This window comes from Schistocerca cancellata, chromosome 2, assembly GCF_023864275.1.
Source record: "Schistocerca cancellata isolate TAMUIC-IGC-003103 chromosome 2, iqSchCanc2.1, whole genome shotgun sequence".
NCBI classification, from domain to species: domain Eukaryota; kingdom Metazoa; phylum Arthropoda; class Insecta; order Orthoptera; family Acrididae; genus Schistocerca; species Schistocerca cancellata.
This window is the reverse complement of record NC_064627.1, coordinates 531,087,412-531,103,231: the sequence shown is the minus strand read 5'-3', so window position 1 is coordinate 531,103,231 and position 15,820 is coordinate 531,087,412. Positions and strand designations below refer to the sequence as shown.

The 15,820-nt window shown below is 40.4% G+C and overlaps 1 protein-coding gene across 1 annotated transcript in view; it reads left to right on the top strand.

Moving 5' to 3' along the window:
* LOC126162081 (Down syndrome cell adhesion molecule-like protein Dscam2) overlaps nt 1–15,820 on the top strand; it is a 131,342-nt gene that overhangs the window by 12,541 nt on the left and 102,981 nt on the right. Inside the window, exon 2 of the mRNA XM_049918355.1 lies at nt 9,433–9,587. Within this exon, the coding sequence (XP_049774312.1) occupies nt 9,433–9,587 (155 nt within the window). The remainder of the gene's footprint in view (nt 1–9,432; nt 9,588–15,820) is intronic.

The following is a 15,820-nucleotide window of genomic DNA, read 5'->3' as shown; positions in this document are numbered from 1 at the left end:
TCTAAAATTAATGTTTTCTCAAAAATACTAAATTTTAAGGCATTGTTTGTTTGTGTGGTGTGTCAAGAAAAGGGTGCCATTCATATGAGCGCGTTATCCCAGAAACATTAAAGTCATGGATGCTATAATTTTGACATTATGTGATAGGAACATTGCTCTCACATCATGACTATGCATCCTGTGAGCTTAAGTATGTGAATCATGCCCATGCGTCACTAAAGGTTGCCCATGCCTGAGGTCGTTTGATTGAGTTCTAGAGAGCATGGTGAAGCTACTGGCATGGTAAGCATGCAAGTGTCCTTCATACATGAGGAGAGCTACACTCAAGTCAGGTTTTAATGTTACAGTTAAAGTGGGTTTTAGTCATATTGCCTTTATGTGACTTGAGTGCCTCAGCTCATAATGGATTAATATATTTTTTGCAATGTAATCCAAGTAAGTAATAGTTTTATTCCATTTAGAAATTGTGATCACTTTATATTCACAAATGTGAGCAAGATATCACTATGCTGGCTTGTTCCAAGAAAACAAGTGCATTACTTTACAAGCTAGCTGAGACATTGTTGTATTTGTGGTGCACCTTCATATATATAAAGTTAAATCAGTAGCCTGATTTTGCAGCAGATCTCTCATGTCACCTCAGTTAACTCCATTGTTCTTTTGTAGAGATCAGGAACTGATGACCTTTTGCAGCGGTTGATGAATTGGGATGTCAGTTCTCAGGAAGGCAGTAGTTCACCACTCTGGGGAGGATTGCAGTGGTGCAGCAGCTGTATGCCTGGTTGTTGACCAATGTAGTGTCATGAAAACAGCATTGTTAAATATCCATTTCACTGCATAGCAAACTGCAACACTCATGACTTGCTGAGAAGTGTCAGTGTCCCCAAGATGTGAGTAATGCTTGGTCAGCAACGAGGTGCTTCCATCAGCAAGGAGCCTCTTGTCACTGGCAGCTTATGATGTTTCTAGGCTAGTGAAATGAAAGTATGCTTACTCCAGTAGCAGATGGCAGCCCACAATAGCAACCACACAGACTAGAGTCAGCTGTGCAGCTTGGGGCAAGGTGCATCAAGTATGAAGAATTACACCGTGCACCAGTTGTGGAGAGTATGGCTCTCAGCAGTAGTGCCTGGCCACACAAGTGCAGGCAGACAGCAACAGAGTTTGTCCACGCAATCAAAGGCAGCCTGGCAACTCACACTATATGAGCCTGAACCATAGATTGCCAGGGTAGGAGGCTGGCAGCAACTGGAATTAGGCTCGTTGCTGGTCCACTGGTTGTGGGGCACTAAGTCAGCAACATCAGATGTAGTGCATGTGGTAGGACTGTGACTAGCAGTGACAAAATCTGATGGTAGCAACTTGCAGCCTTACATTGACTTGAAAACTGGTATAGGCCACTCCTCTTAATGGGTGGCTGTCAGGCTTCAATTCCCATCAGGTAAGCCACAACAGAGCCATGGATCAGTTGTGTAGCAATAGGGTAATCAGTGCCACAGCGGCGCTGACTTTCTTGTGTGTGTGTCAGTGATATTATGACTCTGGCCCCTGTGCTGGGCTGGGCTGTGTGGGAACTGCCCAATGCTGTGGTGACAGTTCTTGTTGTATTAGCAGACTGCTCCTGAAGTGACTCCACCTGACCAGCCCCAGTCAGACCCATTTCCATAAGGCCTCAAATCGACCATGTTGTGTCTTTTCTTATTCAGCCACTACAAGTAAAACACTTGTGGTGCAACACACACACACACACACACACACACACACACACACACACACACACACACACACACACACACACACACCCTTGCCCACCCTATTTACAAGATCCAGTCCATCAGAGCAGAGCTCTTGGTAATTCTGCAAAGATTTAGACACCGCTTGCAAGTTGACAATTATGTACAGTACATTGACTTCTTTCCTTACACTAGTTCAGCTTAAACCACCAGGTTCATTGGCTTTATTCTTAATTCTTAAACTAAATGGTACTTTTTACAATTAGCACACTGTACTTCTCTCATTTTCACAAATGGAGTAGTACCATTGAATCATCACTTACAAACTAATAAAGTGACGTTACCATCTTATCTCGACTTGACAAAAGTTTTAACAATTGTTAAACACAAACCTTCTCACTCATTATTCTCAGTAGTCCTCATTGTGTATCTGGTGGTCCCTTAAGTAATCCTTACTTAACTAATAATTGTTTGCTAGGGGTAACCCAGACTACTGGTAATCAAAGTACTGGGATTTAGCATGGGAAGGTGGTCTTTTGCCTAAAATAAATATTGACTGCACCAAGTATTGTCAGATCCATGAAAGTGCTGGATACTGTAACACTGTAGATTTAGATATAGGTGCTCATCATTATGGCAGTGTGATGTCAGTTATCATGGCACTGCTGCATTTGCTGGAGCATCTGCTTAGCAGAAATGTGTCCTTCTCCCTCTTTGCTGAACTCACATTGTTTTTTAGTCATGAACATTACTCAGTTAACCTGTCACACAACAAATTAAAAATAGTACTGGAAAACTCTTTCCCTCTTAACAGATTTCCTTAACAAATCGTCTTTGCACAGTGAGTGGTCCTGCTCAGTTTACCTCTAATGACCAGCACTTTTCATGCATCTATTGATGTCTTTACTTGCTGCTTTGGCACATAATCTGGAACTTTGTCTTCTCATAAAACACATCCCTAAAACTGTTCTCACACAGAATCCACATACTGCAATGCAATGCATTAACAGGCAGTTCCACTTATTTCCCTTGCCTTAATGCTAAACACAGTCTGACTTCTTCTTCCAATGTTATGTTCCTTTGTGTCTTGCAGTACTACACCATGTGACTTAAGTCTTAGTGATTTTGCCTGTAGTTCAATTGCCTTACTCTTCATGACAAATAAATCTTGCAGCAATACATCAGTGGTAACAATTTTCCACAATTGGAACAGCATTCCATTGTGTGTTCCACCATGCATCACCAAAGAACAATTCTTGTATTACACTTCCACTTTACCTCCAGCACATATTATATTACAAGTGTCATTATTTTCGTGAACCTCCTGATCCTCAGGTGCACATTTCTGGAAGCATTCAGCCTTGTCACCTGATCACCAGTATTACAGGCACTTTTCTTGTCCCACCCCTCTCCAATCGCAGCAGGAATGCCAACATCACAGATGACAACAAAATGCATCATTCAGAAATAAATGCATCTATACCACTTCATTACCACAACATCTGCATCCATATAACTTCATTACCAACAACATCTGTAACACAGTTAACTTTATGAATAGCTTCCTGTACATCCTCTGCAGTATCTACAAAAAATTACTGCCTGCACTTCTCTGTATGACGTAAAAATCATTGGCATATATATGAGGGCTATTCAGAAAGTAAGGAACAATAGGTCACAAAATGGAAACCACAGTGAAAATCAAAACTGTTTTATTTGCAACAGTTAGATACAACTACCAGCTACTTAACTCCATAGTCGCCGATCCAATTTAGATGTTTGTCATAGCGTTGTGCCAACTTTCCAATACCCTTGTTATAGAAGTCACCAGTGCTTTCCACCAATTCTCTACACTGGCCTACAGCTTGTTGTCTGTGCCAAAATGTTGTCTTCATAGCCAGCAGTTCATGTGAGCAGATATGGAACTCAGAGAGAGACAATTATGGGCTGTATAATGGATAATCAAACATTTCCAATTGAAAACGATGCAGGAGCATCTTCATTGCCCCTGCAGAATGTGGCTGAGAATTTTCTTGAAGAATAAAATGCATGACAGTTATGTAATGTTGGCTGCATAGCTTCAGGCGAAATTTGTCATCAAGCCGTCATACTTGGCGGGAGACACTATTGTTCTAAGTATCTTTATGTGCTCACTGTGTGCTCAGAGCTAAAAAGAACGACATAACGTGATTGACAGACATACTAGAGACACTGCCCAACACACCCAAGCAAAACTTCATTGGATTTTCACTGTGGTTTCCATTTCACAACACTTTCCAAATAACCCTTGTACTTCCTTTAGTATCTAGCCCAGGCTCCATATCCTTAAAACAACACCTATTTTCACCCAGTGGGGTAGAAACTACTGCAGCTAAATCAAAATCACATGTGTCGCTACCCACACACTTGTTTACTTCAGTACAGCACAAATTCACTTCATTTAGCGTAGCAGGTGATTCGGGCTCTGCATTTTCATAAGATACTGGAGCTAATGATTCCACATTATTCTTCTTAATTTCCACAATGTTGCTACTTTTGCAGCACTAACTTCTTTCTCCTTACTTTCTGCTTCTTTCTCCTTACTTTCTGCTTCTCTTTTTCCTTCTTTCACACCTCTCCAAAAGCTTCTGTTCCTTATCGCCAGAAAAACATAGTGGTGATTATTTTTAGCCCACCACTCATCAGTTTTTTCTGCCTTTTCTCCACACCCTGGAGTAACTCTGTTGCATAAAGCCATATTCTTCTCCCCAACATTTGCTTTCTCCAGTATACCTGCCTGGTCTGCTCCCATGTGTTGTCTTATACATGTTTGCATTGTGTGCTCGCTACTCAGCTAATTCAGCTGCTAAAATTTGCAATGTTTCCTCCATGATAACCTCATGGTATCAAAAACAACATGATAAACTCTTTGTCAATCACATAAAACACAACTGACAAGAGTAAGAAATAGAATAATGACACAGACTCTTGAATGTAATACTATCGTAACACTTCTTGAGGAAACTGAGCTTCAACTTCTAAATCACTACATAGGTTAACACCTTACACATTTCTGGACAATAAACCACACCTCTTGCTCGTATAAGATACATTTCTCATACTAACCAGCAAAACTAATATTCATATCTACATATACACAATTAAATGTGGTAGGAGATCCACTGACTTCTCTTGACATTTGTAGTGAAACAGAATCACAAAAAAGAAACAAAAAATACTGCTCTCGTTCAAATGCATGTTGATACTAGAGCTGCGACTGGAGATGAGGTACTGATTCCAGCTGCAGATGTAAGCCTTGTGTATGACATCACTTGTAGAGGTGACAAACACTTCTGATGCCACTTGTAGAGGTTGGGAGTGGATGACCTCTACAGTGATTTATGGAACTGGGTTCACTGTGGTCAGAAGGCAAGCAGTTCATCACTCTGGGCAGGGTTGCAGTCGAGTGGAGGGTGGATGCCTGGTTGTAAACCAACATATCATCATGAAAACAGCATTGTTAAACATTCATTTTACTGCACAGCAAACTACAACAATCCTGACATTCTCTGAGGTGTCAGCACCCCCAAGGTGTAAGCTGTGCTCATTCAGTGAGGAGGTGCTGCTGACAGCAAGCAGTCTGTTGTCACTGGCCATTCCAGTGTTGCTACACTGGTGAAATGATGATGCCAGCAACCTGGAAATGGCGCTAACTCCAGTATGGACAGCAGCCTGCTGCAGTAGCCACACATACTTGAGGCAAGCATGTGGCTCAGAACAGGGTGCGCTGGAGTGCTCAGAATCATAGTGTGGACTCACTGTGGAGGAGACAGTTCTCAGTGACAATGTTGACTACACACACAGAGGTGGACAGCAGCAGATTTTTGCCTGCACAAGTGCAGATGGTTGGGCAGCTTGCATGGCACAGGTCTTGAACTGTAGACCACAAGGACAGGAGGATGGCAGTGACTGGAAGTAGGCTCACTGCTGGCCCACTGGTTGTAGGACACTAGATGTGCAGCATCAGACTTAGTGCAAATGCCTGTGGTTAGCAGAGATCAAGTCCAGTAGTAGCAGCTTGCAACCTCTTATCAACTCAAAGACCAGCATGGACCTCCCCTCAAAACTGGCAGCTGTTAGGCTGCATACCTCTGTCCAGAAATGACTAGTATTTATAAGGGCTTGGCTCATCTCTGTTTTGCCAAGCGATCAATTTCCATCATGTAAGCCACAACAGAGAACAGAGCCATACCTGAGTTGTGTAGCAGTCAGATACACAGCATTTCTGCTGCATTAACAATATTGCAACTCCTGTGTCCCTGGTAGGTGGCTTTTAGTTGACGTAACTTCACCTGGCCAAACCTGGTCAGACATGCTTCACGAGGCTCTTGAATTAACTGTGGCAGAATCTTTTTTTCTTCATCATCACTAAGTAAAAGAGTTGTGGTGCAACCTTCTAAAAAAAGCATATTTAAATATATGTGGGACTCAAAAGATTATCTCAGTTTTCTGAATCATACCTTTAAATAAGTCCTTGCTCAATTTTGTTCCCAAGACACTATAAAACAACTTCTTATTTCTCTCACAAGCTCAAAAGACCTTGACAGGCTGTATCTTCATTCTTAGTCTTGTTTCATGCCTTATGTTTCATACCTTTGTGATCACCAATTTGCACGCTGTATTCTTTTCTCCTTCTTATCACTCCTTACTCCTCCATTGCCAACTTTGAAGTAACCCATGTTTCATAGCAACTGTGGTGCAGCCACCATACAGGTTTTTGTGTAGACACTGAGGATGAATAAATGCAGGTGAGGAGTTCATAGCAACAATGTAGCCTCTGCAGCACAATAGCACTGACCTGACGTGCTTCACTATGCACCAGCACCAGGAAACTTAGCAGACATGAAACTGTTCTAAAGCAAGAGCTTGATTTGTGACTCACAGCTGATCTGCACAAAAATCAAGGAAGTGTGATCCAGATGCAGATTGGATTTTTGTCTAGTATTGACTGAGTGAAAGCTACTAATTCAGGGTAATAAGCTGATATTGTTAACAAGAAATGACTGTAAAGAATATACAGGGTGTACATAAAGTCTGGGAACACTTTCAGTTATTAATCACATAAGAACCAAACATTGTACAGATATCATACATACATCATTTTGAAGAGAAACCCTAAAAGTTTTTTTTCCATGTATATTGCCACAGTGTAGTTTGCCAATTGCCAATAGTCAGCACTAGCCGCAAACATGGTGAGTTCAGGTGTGGAGTGAGCATTCTGTTTGTTGGAGTTCGGCAAAAACAAGTGTGCTACATCTGTTCAGTGGATGTTTAGAACCAAGAAAGGGAAGAAGCCACCAACAAGGAAGACCAGTTACCACTGGCTCAACAAATTTGTTGTGATGGGTTGCTTATGCCTGGCAAAGAGAAGCGGACATCCCAGTGTGAGTGAAGTGAATGTGGAGCATGTACGAGAGACATTCGTGAGGAGTCCAAAGAAATCGGTGCTTCATACATCCCGTGAACTTGAAATGGCTCCAATGACAGTGTGGAAAGTATTGTGAAAGAAGCTTTCTATGAAACCATTCAAATTGGAGCTAATGCAGAAGCTCAATGATGACGACAAAGACAAGTGTTTTGAGTTTTGTTTGCAGTTGTAACAATTGAATGAGGATGGGGATGGCATTGTTGATCACTTAATTTTTAGTGATGAAGCCACTTTTCACACTAATGGGAAAGTGAATAGGCATAATTGTCGAATCTGGGGTACAGAGCATCCACATGAATGTACTGAATTTGAGTGTGATTCCCCAAAGGTAAATGTTTTTTGTGCCTTGTCATGTCGAAAACTGTACGGGCCATTCTTCTTTGCCAAGAGTACTGTCACTGGATATTCCTACTTGCACATGTTGCATCAATGGCTTATGCCTCAAATGCAATCAGACTCTCCGTTCATCTTTCAGCAGGATGGGGCTCCAGCCCATTTTCATTATGAAGTTCATGGATACCTGAGCACAGAGCTGCCGCATTGATGGCACAGCTGTGCTACAGAAGGAGACAACTGTTTCATGAAATGGCCTGCCCAATCACCAGATCTCAGTCTGTGTGACTTTTTTCTGTGGGGACATATTAAAGATCTGGTGTATGTATCACCTCTATCATGTGATGTAGCAGAGCTCCTGGAGAGAATACAGGAAATGACTGCCACAGTCAACAATGCCATGCTGAGATGGATATGGCAAGAATTCATTTCTGTATTGATGTCTGCCGGGTCACTCATGGTTTGCATGTCAAATGTTTGTAAGAAAACATTTCAGTTTGTCTTCAAAATGCAATATGTATGACATCTGTACAATGTTTAGTTCTTATGCAATAAATAATTGAAAGTGTTCCCAGACTTTATGTACACCCTGTATATATTGAGAGGCCAATGTCAGATTACCAAAACTAATGAACAGGGGTTGACAAGAGGTTCACACACTAACATCACTTACTGCCCAACCTGTCTATTTCTGAGCCAAAACTACTCTTTGAGAATGGGAAAGATTACCCCAAAATATAACACTAAATGTCATAAGTGAATGACAATAAGCAAAGTAGAGTACTTTCCATGCCAAATTATCACTTACTTCAGATACTGTTCTAATAATAAACATAGCAGCATTAAGTCTTTGATCAGGATCCTGAATGTGGGCTTTCTGTGACAGTTCACTATCTATCTGAACACCTAGAAATTTGAACTGCGCAGTTTCACTAACCAAATGCCCATTTTGTGAAATTAAAATGTCATGTTTTGTTGATTTGTGTGTTATAAATTGTAAAAACTGAGTCTTATTGTGATGTAGCATTAGTTTATTTTCTACAAGCTATGAACTTGTTTTGAACTGCGCTATTTGAAACAGTGCCAACATTTCAAACAACAACCGTTTTTACCAAGCTAGAGTAATCAGCAAACATAATTTTTTTAGAATCAATTGTAACACTATAGGGCATGTAATTTTATAAATAACAAACAAGAGTGGCCCCACCACTGGTCTCTGGGGCAATAATATGCTAAGACTCAAACAAATCAATCAGAGCCTAGCACCATACATTTCCAATAGCTCACAATTTCACATTTAGGTAGTATAACATAATGTTATCAAATCATATGAAGTATACATTTTCCTGCACAGAAGAATCAGATATTCATCTGGCACACTATCTAAAACTCATTAAGAAAGGAATGTAGTGAAATGTGGATCCTGTCAAGTAACCTGATGGTAGATATAAGGTTAAGTGGTTACCTGCAAAACACTTATTTTGTTCCAGATTTGTGATTCATTATTTCAAGACTTCCATCAGAGTTACTCTCACTGTCAGCAGTTTTTAACCTCCTTACATACCTCAATCAAATTTCCAGTTTTTGGTGAACAGGAGCCAGCTGTTACAGTCTCAGCAAAATGCAACTGCATTTATGTCTGATTATACTGACTGGTCTCCTCTATAGTCTGTTTGTCTCTTGTTACTTTGAAACAACTATGTTAAGCTATCTAAAACTGATAAAAATGTTCTGTTCTGTGGTAAATTCTCATGTAATGAACACAGATTAATTTCTTTCTGTCCACACAAGAAATTCTTTTGATACCACACATTCATTATTGCTAAGTAACATATTTTCATATGTTTATGTAAGTGTCAGCATGTTTTCACTGATATCACAAATGTTTACATTTTTCAGTGGGAAATCAATACAAGAAGATGACCATCTCCGTATCAATTCTGAATGGACACTTCTCATTCCTGCTGTGAAATTAAGTGATACTGGAAATTATACATGTTCAGCTGAAAATGTGTTTGGAAAAGATGAAATAACTTACTTTCTTTTGGTTCAAGGTTAGTTAATAGTCACATTTCATATTTTCAGTCATATATTTGAAGACATAAATATTTAATAAGTATCTGGCTTTCATTAAATTTTTCATTGTTTGGAATGGAATCTAAGGAAAGAAGTGCAACAGACAAATTATGAGATACTTGGAAGTCAATGGATGCCCTAAAGGTGGCAACATACTACAGACAAGTGAAATGCAGCTACAATACCAGTTCAAAGTGGCTCCCCCATGCAACATGTGCAAAGGAAGAACAGCATTCTGTCATATGTTTTCTGAACAGTGAAGATATGAAATGAACTGAAATCCATCATTGAATGAAGGTCCAATGCAGCAGCTGTGTGTGAGTGGAGTAGAAAGTTCAGAAATGTAGTGACTGCTCTGGCAACTCCCAGTGCCCAGGTGAGGCACAGTGTGTTGTGACACCAGAGTCCACTGCAGAAGTTGAAGCCATTGGATGGGAAATTGCCATGTGATGGTGGATGAAATAGCAGCAAATCTGAGTGTTACTCATGGCTCAGTACATCATATCATTCATGAAGAGCTTAAGTTTCTCAAAATGCCTGCAAAATGGATGCCACAGCTGCTCACCCTATAACTGAAAGACTGATGCCCTCTGCCACATCTGCCATACTCACCAGATCTTGCACTAAATGATTGCCACATTTTTGGACCACTCAAAGAGGTGATAGGAGGAAAGAAATTTCGTTTGCAGTAGACAGTGGAAGAGTGATTGCACACACAAACAAAAGATTTATTATTTTTTTTTTTTCAAGCGAATCTGTATACTTCCTACCCACTGGAGTAAGTGTGTTGAATGACAGGGAGACTATGTCAATAAATTGCCCATTTGTATTCCATTTTTGTTCTGTAAAAAAGTATGTTCTAGGTGCTTCAGTTTTTTTGTCAGGCAGTTGTTATAATTCCATTACAAGCATTACATGAAGAAACAATGATTTCTGCTTCTATAACTAATTTTTTGGAGTATAGGTCTCACTCACACTCACACACACATACACACACACACACACACACACACACACACACACACACACACACCTGTACAGTTACATTGTGTTGGCTGAACACAATGTGTCAGGACTGTAGTTCTGCAGTTTGACTGGGGTGAAGACATGTTTTGGGTGGGGTGGGCAAGAGGAGACAGGAGACAGGAGGGGGAAGAGAGATTGGGGAGGGATGGCTGATGGTTGGGAAGGAGACAGCAGTTCCACAGGATAGGAATGCAGAAGGCAGACACAACAGGAGCACAGCTGAGAAGGGCACCAGTGTCAGTGAGTTCATGGAATACATAAGGATGATGGCATCCAGGAATGGATTGGGAAAGGGTGACAGAACAGAGGAAGTGGAGACTTTGGGGAAGTGGATGTGAATGCAGCATGAATGAAGTTAGGGCTGTACAGCCACACACTCTTCCCTGTAGTCTTCCCTTTCTCTTTTCTGTCACTCTTTCCTGATCCACTCTCGCACATCACTGTCACAATGTGCTGCACAAGGTTGCTAGTGACAGTGCCTGTGTGACATTCTTATCCTGTGCACCTGCTGCCTCCCTCCCATAAGAGGCCTTCTACACCAGTTCCAGTTCCTTAGCATAAAGACAGATTTACATGGCATGATACAAGGCAGGACATTAACAGGAATTATAAACAATAAGGGTCACAGCACTGAACTTACAGACACACCTCATGAAATATTTTGGACTCCAGAGCTCATTTCTTTAAAGTCTACTTTTTACTGTCTGATATCAAAATATGATTTTGTGAGAGTTACGAATCTTGAATGCCAGAGTACTTCAGTTTATTTATTAGAATTTAATTACTTGCTGAGCCAAATACCTTGATTAGATCAATCAACAGGGCATTAGCAGATTATTTTTCTTCAAAGGTGCTAATTATTGTTGAAATGAGATTTTCAACAGCTTTCAGTGTTGGTGAATTTTCACTGAAACTGTACTGTACAGCATTCCAGTATAGGTGAAATACTTAAGAATTACTTGACACATGCAATATTCTACTATTTTTGAAAGTATTGGCACAAATGAAATTGTATGGTATTTATATGTTGATGACCTGTTTTTTCCCTAAGGGGAGCAACTACTGCTACAATTAAGCAAGATGGGAAATGATAACTCATAAAAACCCAATTTATTATTAAATAGTTGTAGTATAATGTCTGCTATATTTTTAATAACAAAATTGAGTTGCTATTGCAGTGTTGGTGGCAGCAAATTGTGCCCACTTAAACATAGGTGTTTCCGATTTGTTGTGTATATGTTAATTAATTCTGGATTTATAGTCACATTTTATTATTACCAGAATTAATAAAGAAATGATCTGTTTTTTAGGTTCTGTTGCTGTTACCCAGTTCTGAATTGGTAACACTTTAAGTAGCTTTGCATTTGTTTTATGATTGTTGAATATGGGGAAGAGTGTTGTACCTAAAGGATTGCATATATGATGTTCTTTTGGTAGGTACTTCAGTCTAACGACTGATTCTAGAATCAAATGAACAAATGTGCACTAGAGACCACCATGAGCAGTAACCACTATTTTCTACAGTTATTGTTGTTGCTAGACATGAGGTTGGTTTTTACTCATCATTTGTAAATATTTCAAGTTCAACACATTTAAGTACTCTATAATACATTAAACACATTTAGAATATATTGTTAATTCTTCAGGTACAGAATTTTATGGAAAGTAAAATTCCATATATCTTGAAAACTAGTTATACATGGTCCAGTCACATTAATGTGACTTCCACCTATGTATGACTTCAGCATCCAATAACTGCTCAAAGATGGTAGCTGATAGTATTGGCAGTGGAGGTTATATAAAGCGCCTTGGGGGAATTTGGAAAACAGTGCAATCATTGTTGTAATGTGGAAATGAAGCAATTTATCTAATGTCTGAAAGCAATTTATCTAATGTCTGAAATGACATGATCATTTGCTTTTGGGCCAACAGTGGAAGAATTTCCAAAATGGCAAAGTTTGTAAGCTGTTTGCATGCCACCCTGGTTAAAGTACACCTTGGATGGCGAGATGGTGCTATTCAAAACTGGCACCAAGGTAACTGTAATGCACAGTGGGCCATAGATGACAGAGGTGAAAACAGGTGCCAAGATGTATACAGGCAAATAGATGTGCAACAGTTGAACAACTGACCACCCGCGTATGTCCACTGAGTGACAATAGATTGCATTTTCAGATGAATTACATTTAATGCTCCATCAGACAATCGGACAGATGCAGTTGGCACATACAGCATGAAATGTCTGAAAGCAAACACCCTGCAACAATTGTCAGAAGGATCTAGGCCACAGGGCATTCCCTGGGTGATTGTGTCATTCTGGAAGGCACAATGGGTCAACACAAGTATGCATCTATCCTTGGTGACCATCTCCACTCCTACATGCAGTTTGATTTTCTTAAGCACAGTAGCAGCTACCAGCAGGACAATGCAATGTGCCACATGCTTCAGAGAGTATATTGTGGGGTTCAGAGAACACCAGGATGAATTTACCATACTCCCCTGGCAAACAAAGTTCCATGATTAAAACTCAATTGAGCATCTGTGCGACCATCTTGATTTGGGTGTTTACACAATGGGTTCTCAACCAGAAAAGCTAGTACAGCTGGCTATGGCACTGGAGTCAGCAAGGCCTCACATCTCTCTTGGTACCTTTCAGAACCTTACTGACTCTCTTTTTGGATGTCTCACAGCAGTCTTTGCGCAAAGGGTGGTTATTCGGACTTTTGGTAGGTGGTCACATTAATGTGACTGGACAGTGTACAAAGTGTGGACAGTTGAACCTTACTTCTCCAGCAAGGGCACGCACCATCTTGTGTCTTGAAACAGAGGAAGATCTTGTACCTTAGAAGATGTGATATTTCGAAATTAACTGGCTTTGCTTAATGTCTTAACAATTTTACCTACCTTGAAAATGAAAATTTGTGTTGTTTTCCAATAGCTTCAGTTTCAAAATGCATTTAACTTATAACTGGTTTTTGATAATATTTCTGCTTAATTTGATTTCACTAGCTGATTATTGGTGTGGAGTAGACTAATAATGTAACAGATGGACTATGATATATAGTATTACAAGATTTTCTCAATTGTGAAGCATTTTAAATGTCAAACAAATAATTTTTCCTATGTACACGATCAGATTGTACCACTGAATATGTTTTCAAATTAGGAAAAACCTTGATTTCTGGGGTTATTTTTGTTATTTCACTAAAAAATGGTAGCACATGAAAGGTGAATGCCACCATTTGAAAATGATATAAGAACATATATTAAACTTCTATTGCAAGGCAGGCTACAGGTGAAAGTCTTCCAAGGTACAATACTCTCCCCAGTTATTGTTTGCAATTTGTTCCTGTTTTATAATTTCTGATTTGTATCTCTTCTTTAGTTGAAAGTAATGAGGTCTGCCTTCTTCACTGTTCTTCAATTTGTCATAGATGTTCATGGTCAGAGTTCTTAATCTGTGGAAGACAGGTGTGAACTGACAATGTCTACTTCTTTTGCTACCTTTGCTTTATTTCCCATTCTATCCCTTTAGCACATTAAAAAGAAGATTGACAAATCTGTCAAGAACTCTATCATCATTTGTAAGTTGAGGCAGGTAGTTGGACCACTCAGTTGTTGATATGTGTGTCACTAACAGTTCTAAAAAGAAAGATGATGAGACTTACCAAACAAAAGCGCTGGCAGGTCGATAGACACACAAACATACACACAAAATTCAATCTTTCGCAACCAACGGTTGCCTCATCAGGAAAGAGGGAAGGAGAGGGAAAGACGAAAGGATTTGGGTTTTAAGGGAGAGGGTAAGGAGTCATTCCAATCCCGGGAGCAGAAAGACTTACCTTAGGGGGAAAAAAGGACAGGTATACACTCGCACACACACACATATCCATCTGCATATACACAGACACAAGCAGACATTTGTAAAGGCAAAGAGTTTGGGCAGAGATGTCAGTCAAGGCGGAAGTACAGAGGCAAAGATGTTGTTGAAAGACAGGTGAGGTATGAGCGGCGGCAAATTGAAATTAGAAATTAGCGGAGATTGAGGCCTGGCGGATAGCGAGAAGAGAGGATATGCTGAAGGGCAAGTTCCCATCTCCGGAGTTCTGACAGGTTGGTGTTAGTGAGAAGTATCCAGATAACCCGGATGGTGTAACACTGTGCCAAGATGTGCTGGCCATACACCAAGGCATGTTTAGCCACAGGGTGATCCTCATTACCAACAAACACTGTCTGCCTGTGTCCATTCATGCGAATGGACAGTTTGTTGCTGGTCATTCCCGCATAGAACGCTTCACAGTGTAGGCAGGTCAGTTGGTAAATCATGTGGGTGCTTTCACACGTGGCTCTGCCTTTGTCTCAGTCCATTCGCATGAATGGACACAGGCAGACAGTGTTTGTTGGTAATGAGGATCACCCTGTGGCTAAACATGCCTTGGTGCACGGCCAGCACATCTTGGCACAGTGTTACACCAGCCAGGTTATCTAGATACTTCCCACTAACACCAACCTGTCAGAACTCCGGGGATGGGAACTTGCCCTTCAGCATATCCTCTCTTCTCGCTATCCGCCAGACCTCAATCTCCACTAATTTCTAATTTCAATTTGCCGCCGCTCATACCTCACCTGTCTTTCAACAACATCTTTGCCTCTGTACTTCCGCTTGACTGACATCTCTGCCCAAACTCTTTGCCTTTACAAATGTCTGCTTGTGTCTGTGTATATGCGGATGGATATGTGTGTGTGTGCGAGTGTATACCTGTCCTTTTTCCCCCTAAAGTAAGTCTTTCCGCTCCCGGGATTGGAATGACTCCTTACCCTCTCCCTTAAAACCCAAATCCTTTCGTCTTTCCCTCTCCTTCCCTCTTTCGTGATGAGGCAACCATTGGTTGCGAAAGCTTGAATTTTGTGTGTATGTTTGTGTTTGTTTGTGTGTCTATCAACCTGCCAGCGCTTTTGTTTGGTAAGTCTCATCATCTTTCTTTTTAGATATATTTTTCCCATGTGGAATGTTTCCCTCTATTATATTCACTAACAGTTCTGGTGTACTTGGATTGTTCACATTGCTCTGTGGGATTTTTTGTCAGCATTTTTAACCTTACCCCTTCATGAGTTGATAGACACATAGTGTTAAAAATCCCTATTCATATCTATTTGTTTTCACATACATTACAACATTGTTCAG